General features: G+C 46.6%; 1 protein-coding gene across 5 annotated transcripts in view; it reads right to left on the bottom strand.

The window, feature by feature from the left end:
- taf1 (TAF1 RNA polymerase II, TATA box binding protein (TBP)-associated factor) overlaps positions 1-12,015 on the bottom strand; it is a 153,581-nt gene that overhangs the window by 96,592 nt on the left and 44,974 nt on the right. For all 5 annotated transcript variants that reach the window (XM_070882593.1, XM_070882594.1, XM_070882596.1 and 2 more), the window contains 2 exons: positions 2,627-2,858; positions 2,153-2,275 (listed from right to left, as the gene is read on the bottom strand). In XM_070882593.1, coding sequence (XP_070738694.1) covers positions 2,153-2,275; positions 2,627-2,858 — 355 coding nt within the window. The remainder of the gene's footprint in view (positions 1-2,152; positions 2,276-2,626; positions 2,859-12,015) is intronic.

The raw sequence follows: 12,015 nt of genomic DNA, 5'->3' as shown, positions 1-12,015 counted from the left end.
ATTTATATAGAGACTTGAACATAGTAAAACGTCCCAAAGTGTTAAACAGGAGCGGCATCAAACAAAATTTGACAACGAGCCACATAGAGATATTAGGACAGGTGACCAAGAGTCACTTTTTAAGGAGCATCTTAAAGGAATTAAGGAGCATCTTAAAGGAAGACAGGGAGGTGAAGAGGCAGCATAGAACCTAAGTGTTTCCAGACCAGGAGCCAATATAGGTCAGCGTGCAGAGGTGATGGGTGAACAGGACTTGGTGCAAGTTTGGATACAGGCAGCAGAGTTTTGGATGAGCTCAGATTGTGCCAGATTTCCTCCCTCCCCCCGCCGCCACCACCCCCCCCTCCCCCCCTCAAATTGACCTGGGTTTGTATCTGTTTTTCACCTCTCCCAGGAGATCACATAGTTTTTAGGTGGGGTGAAGAGTTTATATATAGTGATGCACAAGGTATTACAATTGTGTGGGACAGGCTGGATGGGCCAGAGGGTCTTTTCTTATCCTTCATTGTTCATTTGTTCCTAAGTTTACTGAAGGTGCAATGTCAGAGGCAGGCAAGGAGAGCATTGGAATAGATGAGTCTAGAGGAAATGAAGGTATGGATGAGGGTTTCAGCAACAGATGAGCTGAGACAGGGGCGGAGACGGGTGATGTAACGAAGGTGGAAATCGGTGGTCCTGGTGATGTTGAGAATATGGGGCCAAGAGCTCAGCTCCACGTCAAGGTTGCCAACAGTCTGGTTCAGCTTCAGTGGTCAGGATGGAATTGGAGCCAGGGAACGGAGATTGTGGAGGGGACCGAAGACAATAAAGGAAAAACTTGCATTTATATAATGCCTTTCACAATCACCAGACGTCCCAAAGCGCTTTACAGCCAATGAAGTATTTTCTGAAATGTAGTCACTGTTGGAATGTAGGAAACGTGGCAACTAATTTACACAAGCTTCCACAAACAGAATGACCAGATAATCTGTTTTAGTGATGTTGATTGAGACACACCAGGGATAACTCCCCTGCTCTTCTTCAGAATAGTGCCATGGGATCCTTTACATCCATCTGAGAGAGCAGTCAGGACTTCGGTTTAACGTTTCGTCTGAAAGACAGCACCCCTTCAGTACTACACTGGAGTGTCAACCTAGATTTTTGCACTCAAGTCTCTGGAGTGGGGCTTGAACCACCCACAACCTTCTGACTCAGAGGCAAGGATGCTGCCAAGTGAGCAGGGAATCAGTCTTCCCAATATTCAATTGGAGGAAATCACTGCTCATCCAATACTGGATGTTGGACAAGCAGCATGTAGATGAAAAATAGGGAGGGGCCAAGGATATATCAGAATAAAATGGTGATTCACTAAGCACCAATTGTTCACACAGCTTTTATTTTACTTTAAAAATGTAAAGTTAAAGATTTTTACAAAATAATTCATACAGCACACAATACTGTCCTATAATTTTTCTTTTTACTGCAGAAACCCTGATATCTGATTTCAATGAAGAAATTTGGAATGATAATTTATTTCATTTTAACCTATGCTGAAATATTTTGGTGCACGATTCTGCTACTGAATTTTGTTTTTATTTTTTCTCTGGATGTGGGCACTGCTGGCAAGTCCGGCATTTATCCTAATTGTCCTGAGAAAGTAGTGGTGGGTTGCCTTCTTGAACTGCTGCAGTCCATGTGTTGAAGGTGCTCCCACAATGGTGTTAGGTAGGGAGTTCTAGGATTTTGACCCAGCGGCACTGAAGGAATGGTGATATATATCCAAGTAAGAATGGTGTGTGACTTGGAGGGAAACTTGGAGGTGGTGGTGTTCCCATGAACTAGCAGCCCTTGTCCGCTAGGTGGTGGAAAATGCAGGTTTAGAAGGTACTGCTGAAGAAGATTTAGCAAGTTGCTGTATTGATAAGACACACTGCAGCCATTGTATGCCAGGGTGGACGTGCCAATCATGAGGACTGCTTTGTCCTGGATAGTGTCGCACAAGTTCTATTACAGCTAGCTCCAATCCAAGCAAGTAGAGAGTATTCCATCAACACACATCCATTCCCTGTCTTCTGCTATCTAACCTTCACTGTAGAACACTCACCATTCCCAGCCCACTATTCCATCCTCACCCCCAATAAAAACACATGCACTATTTCCTGGGGTGCCATACCGTGCTGCTCTGGTGCATGTTTGTCCTTCCCTTTGGATGGGATTGGAAGACCAGACATTGTAGTTTTCAGAACTGGAGTGGGAGGCACAGGATTCGACAACCAAGAAGTGCCACGATTGAGCCCTTAACAGAAAACAAATGAAAGTGCATGAAATGATGTTGGAAAGGAAACTGTTACTTGAGATGGAGATAGTGTCAACAAGAGGAAATATACAACTAACAATTAACCCAAAGTAAAGAAATAATGCATGAACGTTGCTGGCTTTTCTGTGGTCTGGAAATTTTGTTACTAACTGACTGGCGAGTAATGATTTTGCTCCTGTCCATTTTATATACAGAACATGATAGCTGTGAAATGTAAAGGAAACAAAAAAAAGCATTACTTCCTGCCAATCCAGTCTATGTACCTGCATGTGTCCGCTGGTAAAGAGCTCTAATCCACAAGAACGAGCAGAATGGGACAAACGTTCATACCTTGTTGTGCATTGTAGGCTGTGGCGTTTCGAGTCATGCTGGATGGCAACCACCCTGCTAGGCTGGCTCGTTGGGATTTTGTGGTCTTATGTTTGACATCCTCTCCATTCCAAATAATGTCCTCTTCCCAGGGCAGCTGAGTGACCATGAGGAAGTGCTCATCCAGAAGAGCCTCCATTTCACTCTGAAACTCATTCTCATCAGTTGACTTCTCCATCTCCTCAGAAGGCTCCTAAAATCATACACATACATATTTACAAACAATTACTAGTAGAAACATCAAACTGGAGTGCTCTACTGTAATAAACCATGGCAACAAAAAAGAAGCAAGTTTAATTTATATAAAGTCTTTCATATCATCAGGACATCCCAAAGCACGTTATAGCCAATGAATTACATTTAAAGTGGTCATTTTTTTCTTACACGCAACAAAATCCCACAAACAACGAAGAGATGAATGACCAGTTAATCTCTTTTTGTGGTGTTAACTGAGCAATGAATGTTTGGTGGGACACCGGGACAACCCCCTGCTCGTCTCTAAATGGTGCCACGTTTCTTTAACATCCACCTGAACAACAGATGTGGCTTCAGATTATCAGATCATCTAAAAGATTACCTCGAACATTACAGCACTCCCTGAATACTGCAGTGATGTTCCAGCCTAGATTATGGGCTCATAGCCTGAAGTGTGACTTGAATCTGTAGTTTTCTGAGTAAGTTTTAAAGTGTTACTACTAAGTAAAGCTGACACTATCCAAAGGAAATATTTAAAAAGGATAGAACTGCTACATACCAGTTCCATACATGATTATTGGCAACTATCCTGTTCACATTTCAATAGTTTTGACCTCTGTCCCATGGAAAAGGTTTGGGAATGAGTTATAAAGGAATAAGGCATTTATATAGTGCCTTTCACAACCTCAGAATGCCCCAAAAGCGCTTTACAGCCAAGGAAATGTAGTCACTGTTTTTTAAAAAAAAATTGTTCCTGGGATGTGGGCGTCGCTGGCAAGGCCAGTATTTATCGCCCATCCCTATGTACCCTTGAGAAGGTGGTGGTGAAGGCCTTCTTGAACCGCTGCAGTCCGTGTTGCGAAGGTACCCCCACACAGTGCTGTTAGAGAGGGAGTTCCAGGATTTTGACCCAGCAACTATGAAGAAATGCTTCTATATTTCCAAGTCAGGATGATGTGTGACTTGGAGGGAAACTTGGAGGTGATGGTGTTCCCATGCGCCTGCTGCCCTTGTCCTTCATTTCAGAGGGCAGTTAAGAGTGAACCACATTGCTGTGGTTCTGGAGTCACATGTAGACCAGATAAGGATGGCAGATCCCTAAAGGACATTAGTGAACCAGATGAGGTTTTAGCGACAATCTGATAGTTTCACGATACATTACTGATACTAGCTTTTTAATTCCAGTTTTAATTAACTGAATTTAAATTCCCCAGCTGCCGTGGTGGGATTTCAACTCATGACTCTGGATCATTAGTCCAAGCCTCTGGATTCCAGTAACATAACCACTATGCTACTATTCATAAGAACATAACAAGAGCAGGAATAGGCCATCTGGCCCCTCGAGCCTGGTCTGCCATTTAATACGATCATGGCTGATCGGATCGTGGACTCAGGTCCACTTCCCTGCCCGCTCCCCATAACCTCTTATTCCCTTATCGGTTAAGAAACTATCTCTGTCTTAAATTTATTCAATGACCCAGCTTCCACAGCTCTCTGAGGCAGCGAATTCCACAGATTTACAACCCTCAGAGAAGAAATTCCTCCTCATCAGTTTTAAATGTGCGGCCCCTTATTCTAAGATTATGCCCCCTAGTTCTAGTCTCCCCTATCAGTGGAAACATCCTCCCTGCATCCACCTTGTCAAGCCCCCTCATAATTTTATATATTTCGATAAGATCACCTCTCATTCTTCTGACGTCCAATGAGTAGAGGCCCAACCTTCTCAACCTTTCCTCATAAGTCAACCCGCTCATCTCCGGAATCAACCTAGTGAACCTTCGCTGAACTGCCTCCAAAGCAAGTATATTCTTACTTAAATATGGAAACCAAAACTGTACGCAGTATTCCAGGTGTGGCCTCACCAATACCCTGTTTAATGTAGCAAGACTTCCCTGCTTATATACTCCATCCCCTTTGCAATAAAGGCCAAGATTCCATTGGCCTTCCTGATCACTTGCAGTAACTGCATACTAATCTTTTGTATTTCATGCACCAGGACCCGCAGGTCCCACTGTACTGCAACACTATGCAATTTCCGGTGACAGCCTCTATCACCATCACCATAGTGCAATTTCCCTCCTCAACTTCTCTACAGTCTTTAACACACTCAACCACAGCCTTCTCCTCCAATATCTCTCCTCTGTTGTCCAACTTGTAAAGTCCTGTCCCCTCAGTACAGATTCACACGAGGCATGTAGTGAAGTCAAGGTCACTCTGGACCTGCACCTTTATTTCACAGCTCTGGAATGCTGCACTTGCCTGAGACCTGTCCTTATATACCTGTCTCTTGCAAGTGCACCCCTGGTGGTAAGGTATGCTGGTGGTTACAGGTCATATCTTATTACAGTCATGCATAGCATGTTAGGATACAGTTATAGATAATAATGTAAGATACATGACATCACCCTCCCCCAAGGTCTTATTGTCTTTATAGGTTCAGTCTCTCAGGTGGTCTACGCTCTCGCGTGGAGCGTCTGAGTTGTGGTTTAGTTGTTTGCCTTGGTGTCTGTTTTTCTTTGGGTGTGGTTGCTGGTATCTCGCCTGGGCTGTCTGTTTCGATTGGTGTGATTGTTGTTGACTCGCCTGGGCTGTCTGTTGGGATTGCCCTTTCCTCAAGTTGTTCCCTCTGTCTGTCCACCAGGTGTGGTGTGAGTTCTACATTGTAGTCTGCCTCTAGTTCCGCAGTGTTGTTGGTAAATCTGCTTTTGACTTGGGTCTACATGCCTCCGGCAGGTTTTGCCATTGTCCATTTGTACTACCAGTAGCCTGTTTCCTTCCTTGCCCGTTACTGTCCCTGCAAGCCATTTGGGGCCCCTGCCATAGTTTAGTACAAACACTTTGTCCCCTATCTCATTCCATCTCCCCCTCGAATTTCTGTCATGGTACTCAGTCAACTTATGGCGCTTTGCCTCAACGATTTCATGCATGTCTGGGAGGATTAATGAGAGCCTTGTTTTTAAAGTTCTTTTCATCAACAGTTGCGCAGGGGGGATCCCAGTCAGTGAGTGCGGACGAGATCTATATGCTGTCGCGACAGGCGAACCTGCGGCGTGGGACCTTGGATTTTAAGCATGCCTTGTTTAATGATTTGCACTGCTCTCTCCGCCTGGCCGTTGGAGGCCGGCTTGAACGGTGCCGTCTTGACGTGATTTATGCCGTGGTCAATTATAAAGTTTTGGAATTCTGCGCTGGTGAAGCACGGACCATTGTCACTGACCAATATGTCAGGGATTCCGTGTGTTGCAAACATGGTTGCGAGGCTCTGCTCAAGTTTAAAATGGTGCATTCAATCCACTTTGAAAATGCATCGACAACTACGAGGAACATTTTGCCCATGAATGGGCCTGCATAGTCTACGTGCACCCTCGACCACGGTTTGGTAGGCCAGGGCCAGGGGCTCAGTGGAGCCTCCCTGGGGGCATTGCTGAGTTGGGCACAAATGATGCACCTTCGGACGCAGAGCTCCAAGTCCGCGTCAATACCAGGCCACCAGACGTGGGATCTGGCTATGGCCTTCATGAGAACGATCCCCGGGTGCTCGCGGTGGAGCTCCCGGACAAATGCCTCTCTGCCTCGCAGAGGCATGACTACTCGGCTGCCCCACATCAAGCAGTCTGCTTGTAGTGATAGCTCATGCATGCGCCTGTGAAAGGATTTTAATTCCTCGGGGCAGGCATCGCGAGCCTCTGCCCAGTCACCGGTTAGGACACATCTTTTTACTAAGGATAACGTGGGGTCGCTGGCCGTCCAGGCTCTGATTTGGCGAGCCGTCATGGGCGAACCTGTGGACTCAAAGGCATTGATTGCCATGACTATCTCACAGTCCTGTTCGTCAGACCCTTCCGTGGTCGCCAGGGGTAGCCTGCTGAGCACGTCGGCACAGTTGTCTGTGCCTGGTCTGTGCCTTATGGTATCGTCGTACGACGCCAGCATGAGTGCTCACCGTTGAATTCGCGCCGAGGCGTTGACGTTTATTGCCTTGCTCTCAGATAGGAGGGACGTGAGGGGCTTGTGGTCGGTTTCTAACGCGAACTTGGCCCCGAAAAGGTAATCGTGCATCTTTTTGACACCGTACACGCATGCGAGCGCCTCCTTCTCGACCATTCCGTACCCGCGCTCTGCCCGCGAAAGTGACCTGGAGGCATAAGCTATGGGTTGTAATTTGCCCGCACTATTGACATGTTGCAAAACGCACCCGACCCCATACGCTGACGCATCGCATGTGAGAACTAGCTTTTTACCTGGGTCAAAGAAAGTCAAAACACTGTTGGAACACAGAAGGTTGCGTGCCTTATTGAAGGCGCGTTCCTGGGCGTCCCCCCAAAATCGATCGCACCCCTTCCTGAGTAGCACGTGGAGAGGATCCAGCAGCGTGATTAAGCTCTGCATAAAGTTCCCAAAGTAATTGAGTAGCCTGAGAAAGGCGCGCAGTTCTGAGACATTCCGGGGCCTGGGTGCCAGGCGAATTGCTTCTGTTTTGGACTCTGTTGGGCGGATTCCATCAGCGGCAATCCTTCTGCCCAAAAATTCAACCTCGGGTGCGAGAAACAGGCACTTGGATTTCTTGACTCGTAGACCTACCCGATCCAACCGCTTTAGTACTTCCTCCAAATTACGGAGATGGGAGTCGGTGTCCCTGCCTGTGATCAGTATGTCGTCTTGAAATACAACCGTCCCCAGGATGGACTTGAGCAGACTCTCCATATTGCGCTGGAATATGGCAGCTGCCGACCTGATGCTGAATGGGCATCGATTGTACATGAAAAGGCCTCGATGTGTGTTGATGGTGGTGAGTAGCTTGGATTCCTCGGTCAATTCTTGCGTCCTATACGCAGATGTGAGGTCTAATTTTGAGAAAAGTTTACCTTCAGCCAATGTGGCAAATAAGTCCTCCGCTCTGGGCAGCGGGTACTGGTCCTATAGGGAGACTCTGTTTATGGTAGATTTGTAGTCCCCACAGATTCGTACGGATCCATCAGGCTTCATGACTGGGAGGATGGGACTTGCCCAGTCGTTAAATTCCACAGGTGATATAATGCCTTCCGCAGAAGCCTGTCTAGTTCGTGTTCAATCTTTTCCCTCATCACACAGAGTACAGCTCTGACCTTGTGATGGACCAGTCTAGCATCCTGTGTGATGTAGATTTTGACTTTGGCCCCTTTGAAAGTGCCCACACCTGGCTGAAAGAGATGTTCAAATCGCTTTATAACTGTTCAGCAGGAGGTCCGTTCCTCTAATGATATGGCATGGACATCATCCCATTTCCAGTTTAGTTTTGCCAGCCAACTTCTCCCCAGCAATGCTGGGGGGTTTCCGGGGACAATCCACAGGGGAAGTCGGTTCACTGTCCCTTTGTGTGTGACAGAGAAGATGGCGCTGCCGAGGACTGGTACGATTTCTTTGGTATAGGTCCTTAGTTTGGTGTCGACCCTTGTGAGTTTTGGTCTGTCTCTTTTATGCGGCCACAGTTGTTCAAATTGTTGAGCGCCCATGAGAGATTGACTCGCTCCCGTATCAAGCTCCATGTTGACAGATATCCCGTTGAGTAGGATCCTCATCATTATAGGAGGCGTCCTGTTGTAGGAGAAGCGGCCATTAATCATGTTGACCCGCTGTACATCGGTGTCCCGAGTACTGTCCCCACCACCTTCTGGTCCGCTTTCCGACCCATCCGATTCGTATACCAGCTGAGCTGCCGTTTTTTTGCACATGCGGGCCAAATGCCCTGTATATTCACAATTTCTGCAAACAGCCTGCTGAAATCGACATCCCCTTGACGAGTGCCCATCCCCACACCTCCAGCACAGACCTGTTCCATTGTTCAAAGTGTTCCCAAAGAATGAGCTGCGTCTGGCTGATCTCTCTTGAGCTTCTCTCAGTTTGTAGTTGATTGCTCGCATTATGGGTTGATGAGGTGTGAACGGTCGTTCCTGTGGCCCTTGATGGCTTCTGCCTGCTGTCGAGAGCCTGTTAGAAACATAGAAACATAGAAAGTAGGTGCAGGAGTAGGCCATTCGGCCCTTCTAGCCTGCACCGCCATTCAATGAGTTCATGGCTGAACATGCAACCTCAGTACCCCATTCCTGCTTTCTCGCCATACCCCTTGATCCCCCTAGTAGTAAGGACTATATCTAACTCCTTTTTGAATATATTTAGTGAATTGGCCTCAACAACTTTCTGTGGTAGAGAATTCCACAGGTTCACCACTCTCTGGGTGAAGAAGTTTCTCCTCATCTCGATCCTAAATGGCTTACCCCTTATCCTTAGACTATGACCCCTGGTTCTGGACTTCCACAACATTGGGAACATTCTTCCTGCATCTAACCTGTCTAAACCCGTCAGAATTTTAAACGTTTCTATGAGATCCCCTCTCATTCTTCTGAACTCCAGTGAATTCAAGCCCAGTTGATCCAGTCTTTCTTGATATGTCAGTCCCGCTATCCCGGGAATCAGTCTGGTGAACCTTCGCTGCACTCCCTCAATAGCAAGAATGTCCTTCCTCAAGTTATGAGATCAAAACTGTACACAATACTCCAGGTGTGGCCTCACCAAGGCCCTGTACAACTGTAGCAACACCTCCCTGCCCCTGTACTCAAATCCCCTCGTTATGAAGGCCAACATGCCATTAGCTTTCTTAACCGCCTGCTGTACCTGCATGCCAACCTTCAATGACTGATGTACCATGACACCCAGGTCTCGTTGCACCTCCCCTTTTCCTAATCTGTCACCATTCAGATAATAGTCTGTCTCTCTGTTTTTACCACCAAAGTGGATAACCTCACATTTATCCACATTATACTTCATCTGCCATGCATTTGCCCACTCACCTAACCTATCCAAGTCACTCTGCAGCCTCATAGCATCCTCCTCGCAGCTCACACTGCCACCCAACTTTGTGTCATCCGCAAATTTGGAGATACTACATTTAATCCCCTCGTCAAAATCATTAATGTACTCCCGGTTTTGTCTGTGTTTGGGGGTAGCAGCTTGTTTAGTGTGTGAACTTCTTGTTCCGAAATGTCGTTAATTGTCGTACCTGCATTGTAAATCAACCTCGTTTCTTCTTCCCCGAGAATGTCTGTGTAACCAGTGCTGCTGCCTCTAAGGTCAGGTTCTTGGTCTCTGAGCTTTCGGAATATGTCTGCGTGGCCTATTCCTTCAATGAAAAAGTCTCTCAGCATTTCTCTCCTCAGTTCATCGGAGAACTCACATAAACTAGCCAACCTCCGAAGTTCCGCCACGAAGTCGGGTATGCTCTGGCCCACACAGCGTCTGTCGTTGTAGAACCTGTACCTGGCCATGTGTAGGCTGCTCGCTGGCTTCAGGTGGTCTCTTACCAGTGTGCTCAATTCTTCAAACGACTTGCTTGCTGTTTCTCGGGTGCCAACAGATCCTTCATTAAATCGTATGTTTTCGAGCCACAGCTGGTCAAGAGATGGTCTCTTCTCTTGTCTGCCTTATCGTCGCCTAACCAGTCTTTGGTTACAAAGCTTTGCTGGAGCCTTTCTATAAAGTCCTCCCAATTGTCTCCCGCATTGTACTTTTCATCTGATCCGTTGTTCGCCATTCTGTGGATTCTGTAATCCCGTAACTCATCACCACTGTAAAGTCCTGTCCCCTCAGTACAGATTCACACGAGACATGTAGTGCAGTCAAGGTCACTCTGGATCTGCACCTTTATTTCACAGCTCTGGAATGCTGCACTTGCCTGAGACCTGTCCTTATATACTTGTCTCTTGCAAGTGCACCCCTGGTGGTAAGGTATGCTGGTGGTTGCAGTCCTTACTACTAGGGGAATCAAGGGGTATGGTGAGAAAGCAGGAATGGGGTACTGAAGTTGCATGTTCAGCCATGAACTCATTGAATGGCGGTGCAGGCTAGAAGGGCCGAATGGCCTACTCCTGCACCTATTTTCTATGTTTCTATGTCTATGTTTCTATATCTTATTACAGTCATGTACAGCATGTTAGGATACAGTTATATATAATAATTTAAGATACATGACACAACTCAGTGGGACGAACCTTGCTTGGTTCAACTGCATTACTGGTCAAGTAACATAACCACTATGCTACCATACCTGGCATGTTGTAATGTAGGAAATGCAACAGCCAATTTGCAATGTGATAAAGATGGCATCTCTGAATGTGCAGCACTGGGGTGTCAGCCTAGGTTTTGTGCTCAAGTCTCTGAAGTGGGGCTTGAACCCACAACCTTCTGACTCAGAGGCAAGAGTGCTACCAACTGACCCACAGCTGACACCTTGAAGTGTGGGTTTTAAAATTGAAGGGCAGAGAAACCCAAGGCAAAATGCAGAAAGGACCACATTAGAGCAAAATTCTAAAGGGGCAAAGTGTGCTGAAAAGACAAGCCTGAAGGCTCTGTGCCTCAATGCGAGGAGTATTCGGAATAAGGTGGACGAATTAACTGCGCAGATAGCAGCTAACGGATATGATATAATTAGCATCTCGGAGATATGGCTCCAGGGTGACCAAGACTGGGAACTCAACATCCAGGGGTATTCAACATTGAGGAAGGATAGACAGAAAGAAAAAGGAGGTGGGTGGCGTTGCTGGTTAAAGAGGAAATTAATGCAATAGTAAGGAAGGACATTAGCTTGGATGATGTGGAATCGGTATGGGTGGAGCTACGGAATACCAAAGGGCAGAAAACGCTAGTGGGAGTTGTGTACAGACCACCAAACAGTAGTAGTGAGGTTGGGGACTGCATCAAACAAAAAATTAGGGATGCGTGCAATAAAGGTACAGCAGTTATCATGGGCGACTATAATCTACATACTGATTGGGCTAACTAAACTGGTAGCAATGCGGTGGAGGAGGATTTCCTGGAGTGTATTAGGGATGGTTTTCTAGACCAATATGTCGAGGAACCAACTAGAGGGCTGGCCATCCTAGACTGGGTGATGTGTAATGAGAAAGGACTAATTAGCAATCTTGTTGTGCGAGGCCCCTTGGGGAAGAGTGACCATAATATGGTAGAATTCTTTATTTAGATGGAGAGTGACACCGTTAATTCAGAGACTAGGGTCCTGAACTTAAGGAAAGGTAACTTCGATGGTATGAGACGTGAATTGGCTAGAATAGACTGGCGAGTGATACTTAAAGGGTTGACGATGGATAGGCAACAGCAAACAT

This window comes from Pristiophorus japonicus, chromosome 6 (assembly GCF_044704955.1).
Source record: "Pristiophorus japonicus isolate sPriJap1 chromosome 6, sPriJap1.hap1, whole genome shotgun sequence".
Classification (NCBI taxonomy): domain Eukaryota; kingdom Metazoa; phylum Chordata; class Chondrichthyes; family Pristiophoridae; genus Pristiophorus; species Pristiophorus japonicus.
The sequence above is the reverse complement of the archived record's forward strand: the minus strand, read 5'-3'. Positions and strand labels throughout refer to the sequence as shown.